General features: G+C 44.1%; 1 protein-coding gene across 3 annotated transcripts in view; it reads right to left on the reverse strand.

Annotated features, from left to right (window-relative positions):
* The window catches only part of dcc (DCC netrin 1 receptor), a 167,710-nt gene extending 164,141 nt beyond the window's left edge, over positions 1–3,569 (reverse strand). For 2 of the 3 annotated variants that reach the window (XM_052555809.1, XM_052555808.1), the window contains exon 1: positions 3,110–3,390. In XM_052555809.1, the coding sequence (XP_052411769.1) occupies positions 3,110–3,200 (91 nt within the window). In that variant the 5' untranslated portion in view covers positions 3,201–3,390. Of the gene's footprint in view, positions 1–3,109 lie in introns of all 3 variants that reach the window. The other variant, XM_052555810.1, reaches the window with a different exon arrangement.
* Positions 3,570–4,894: the final 1,325 nt, after the last annotated feature.

Genomic DNA, 4,894 nt, shown 5'->3' on the forward strand with positions numbered 1-4,894 from the left:
GCATGCGGTGCACCACTGACCCTGGAGCAGCGTTTAACCCTCACATGTCTGCTTCTCTGAATTAATGAGCACTTACTGAGATTAGTGATGCACAAGAGCGCTTGGACCGAGCCGGAGAGTCTCCCGTCATGCAGCGTCACAGGAGCAATAGTGTAATTATTCATTCACAGCGTGATTAGCTGTTGAGCTCAAGAGCTCTTGAGAGGAGTAATGAAAGTGACAAGCACAGCACGTCATCTTTGACTGACACAAGGACTTTAAACCTCAGATAAACACTGCATTACTGCTGTTACGAGTCTCACCCAACCGTCACCACTGAACATAGAGAAACCAACTACTCTGGAACGCCATTAAACACATTAGATCAAGTCTCACAATGCAAACAAACTTCTCAGTTATCTGTCAGATTAGTTTCAGTGTTCAGTGATGGAGTGATTGACAGCTGTCCGTCATCTACTGCATGGGACTCTTCAAACGACTCAGAGTCTCCGATCAAACACTGTTTCAGAGAAGATTCAAAGATTTGAAGACTCAAAGACTGAAAGAGGATCAGCAGGAAATATATTATATATCCTGTGTTTGCGTCCCGTTTCACAAACTGTACGCTTGCGTTCCTGGCTCTGGTGAAACACAAACCACTGACCGGAGAAGTGCATCTGAACATGAACATCCTAACAGTCCTTCACACGAACGCTCAGATAACCACTGCCAGAATTAACACGGAAGTATAGCTCCAGTGCTTGATTCTGATTGGCTGAGCCGCGGTCGAAGCGGTTGTAAATTACTCTACAAACACACACCTCTTTATTTCTGTTGTTGCTCGGCAACCACTTTATTGCAACCACAACTGATTCTGAGGAGCTACATTGTTTGGCGAAAGAATAATGTTTTAATTAATATCATTACATTTTATTTACTTTATTTCATTTTGTGAAACCTTACTACGTATATGGAACAACCGTTTTATAAAAGCAATAATCCCCGTGAAGCAGTGGTTTACAGTTTATAACAGCTGGGGGGGGGGCAGTCTGTTCCACGCTGTGTTATTAACTCACTGTCTTGTTGCTTTAATAACCAGAGCTAATCGACGGGTCCGAGACATGTTTGTGATCCCAGGCTTCTCTTCACCCGATTGAAGAGAAAATCACCAAGTGTTGAGTCCAGACTTAAGAAGTAGCTCAGCTCCATGTAATTCCTGAACACAGATCGATCCGCAAACAAAAGCATGGAATTGGATACAAAGAGAATAAAAGAGACAGCGAGAGCGTGGAGACACCTGCTGCAGAACCGAGTCGATGAGGAGAATGTGTCTGATGCATTAAGAGTGATTCCTCTGACACACACCTGGAGCTTCAGACTCATCACCAGATCAGCAGAAGACCAGGAGAGCACATGGAAATATACTACACAAACCCTTCTACACACACTGACTGATGCTGTGGAGGAACACCTGATGGCTCATTAAGACACCCAGTGATTTTCCGGAGGACACACCCTATATTTCTCTCTTCCAGAGGGGTTGGATTCGATCTAAAGTGTGAGATATGCGACCTGTTTGCTGTACAACATTCATTCGGATCCATATGGTGAAGTTGCCTTCAGCTGAGCACCTGACAGACACAGACACATCTGTTTCCAATTGAGATGTTTGCAGAAAAACACAATGCGAGTTTACATGAAGACAGCAGGTGTGAGATTCTCTCCAGAGCTGGACGCATTAAAGCTTTACTTCACGAGTAACGAGTCTGATATGTTATTGTTATTATGTGAAATGTGATTAGAGATCACACTATATAAGATAATATAATCACACGCTCTCAAACTGAATGATTTCACTGATCCAAGAAACTGGACACCAGTGAAGACAAAGAGCGGTGGAACTGGAAATCAAACATGAATCGATCACAACAGAGTCCAGCTCCAAGAGATTTCTAGATCAGCACAAATGCACAAGTCTCCAGAGCTGTGTTTGCGTGTTCTCCGTGATCCTGAAACACAGGATTATTCTGAGCAATCAGACTCTTAAAATAAAGGGTTGTTTTTCACACTGATGAATCATTTTTGGTTCCCTAAATAACCTTTCAGTGTATTTCTTAGAAGAACACACTTTTTTAGTTTTAATAATCTGAAGAACCTTTTCCAATACAATATAAAGCTTTTTATTGGTATTGATGCTCCACAATGAACCTTTAACATCCATTAAATCTTTCCATTGCACTAAAGAGTCTTTATAGTGGAAAAAGTTCTCAAATGTTCCTCAGAAAAAGAAAAACAGGTTCTTAAGGGACCCAGAAAAGGTTTTTCTGTTGAAATCACTGCTGACTTGTGTTCTCTGTTCGAGGCTGTAGTGCTTGGAACAGTCTGGTCTTGGCTTTAGATCTCGTCTCGTGCTGCTGAGAGTAAAAGCGTCTGACTGATGCGCGTCAGATGATGAATGTGAATAATGTTGTGTTTAGTCTACTGTACATATGCAGATCTGTACATGACTGTCAGCAAACAGGAGAGCTCGAGGTGCAGGGCTGTGGAGTCCCGTGGAGAAACACTGCTCCTCTGCTGGCGTCTCCAGTTAATACAGCAGCTCATGGAGAGGCGCAGGGTTCGGGCTGAACCTCCAGGACACATCCAGAACATTCCCTGTGCTTCACAGTACAATACACACGCTACAGACAACAAACACACGCGTGCACCGCGCGTCCCGCAGTGACGCATCGATCAGGACGCGCGTCACGGATCAATAACCGCATCAGAAGCACCTGCTGACAGTCACACATACAGCATCCTAATAATGAGGAGTTCACCGATCAAAACACCACCTGACGTCATGAAATAAAACTTTACCGAACACTAAAGCGATGAGAGAAACGCAACACACTGCGTGTGTGTGTGTGTGTGTGTGTGTGTGTGTGTGGGTCTCTCCATCTAGCTGCAGCACAATCACATTTGCACAACGAGACACTGAGGGAAATCCAAGTTAAACCCAGCTGTGGTCAGCCAGTGACCAGTAAACAAGCGTTCCTCCGGATTCCTGCGAGGAAAATCCAACTTATCCATCCATCCGTGAAGTGTGTAAACCAGCGCGAGCGCGAGCAAAGTGTAAAGACCGACTCACCGTGCGTTCTGGAGACACCGCTGAGAACATGCAGCCCGATGAGGAGCGCGTAAAGCCTGCTCCGGTGAAAATCTCCAGTGACGCAGCCCATGATGCTCCAAATCACTGCACAATCCGCTATTAATCAATCAATCAATCCGCGCGATTGAGGATCTTGCGCTCCCGTGAATGGAAACGATCAGCGCGAGCGTTACCGAGCCGTTAAACAGCACGATTCTCCATCCTCGATCCCGGTCGTGACGCACGCGGCGGTTCCTCTGACTTACTGACGCGCCGCGCCGCTCGCTCTCTGTGCGCGAGGAGTTCGGCGATGCGACTTCATTGATCTGAAGAGGAAGGAACGAAAACCCGGCACAGAGTCCGTCTGGAACCGGATGCATCTGCCGTCTCCCGTCGAGCGCGTGTGTGCGCGGAACAATGGCGCGAAGCGATTGCGTTTTTACCTCCACATCTCACCAGGTTTCACGATGGTCTCAGCTGGAGAGAGAGAGAGGGGGGCTTGGGTTCCTGTTACTTTAGTTCATGAAAAGCACCTCGTGAAACGTTCTTTAAAGGACACTGAAGTAAAGCACTGGAAGAGTTTGATCACTACAACATTCAACAGCAGCAAATGCTTTATTGCTTTCAGAAAACGCTATCTATCTATCTATCTATCTATCTATCTATCTATCTATCTATCTATCTATCTATCTATCTATCTATCTATCTATCTATCATTATGAGAATGTTCTGTTTATTTGGGTCTATAGACTGATTTAAGGTCAGAATCTGTTATTAATTGCATGAGTCTGAATATATATAATGTCAAATCAAAGACAGAACAGTAATTGTGAATAGAGACAGTATCATTCTCTCTCAGACACAGCGTTCTGTTTGTTACCATACAGTTGTGCATCCACATATACCGTGGTAAAGTGAGTGTGTGTGTGTGTGTTTACTGCTGACTCTGGTTTATTTATTGAGTTCCTCTCATGTATTGACTTCCTGGATCTCAGTGTCTCCCGTGTGCACCCAATTATTCCGGTGTGTTTCCAGAGATCCCCAGACACACACACACTAGGAAACGTGGAATCGCTACAAAGTAAACGACAGAAGATTTGCTAATGATTTCCATATGTGTGTGTGTGTGTGTGTGTTTCCATGTTGAGTTGTTGTCCTCACATGTTGCAGCAGATTTAACCTCACATTCCACCTTCAGCGTGTCAAGATATTAATGCACTGAGAATAAACATGAATGATGTCAAATTGTTTCAAAGATTCTACATGATGTTCATCTTCCTGTTCTAGATGATAAAGCACATCCTCATTTCCACCGGTGAGAATTCAGATTCATTTTATACAATTAAACCAGTGGAGATTTATGTCCAACATCTGAAAACATAGTGATGTGTTAAAAACTGTGTCCATTTTATTTTTATGAGTATTGCTCTAATCTTTTACACTTGAAGTCATTTCTTCAACCAAACCATCCATTGTTTTTCTTCTTGTGTGTAATGTAATCAGAACAGAGCAGCTCTAGTTCTGTTCTAGAACATTTGCTATTAGTCCAATTACAGGTGTGCCGCGCCACCGGAGACGTGTTTACACAAACACACGTGAGCTTGCTCAATCTCAGCATGACACAGACACACAGAAATAATAACAGAGCGGCTGAAGTGGAGCAGGGCCTGGGCTCCTGATGAGCTGTTCATCACATCGTGAATTAACTCTACATTCAGCAGTAAACGGGTCTCTTCTGTCTGATCTGAATTAAACATCAGCCGCCGTGTGACTCTGAAGACCCAC

Source organism: Carassius gibelio, chromosome B5, assembly GCF_023724105.1.
Source record: "Carassius gibelio isolate Cgi1373 ecotype wild population from Czech Republic chromosome B5, carGib1.2-hapl.c, whole genome shotgun sequence".
Lineage (NCBI taxonomy): Eukaryota > Metazoa > Chordata > Actinopteri > Cypriniformes > Cyprinidae > Carassius > Carassius gibelio.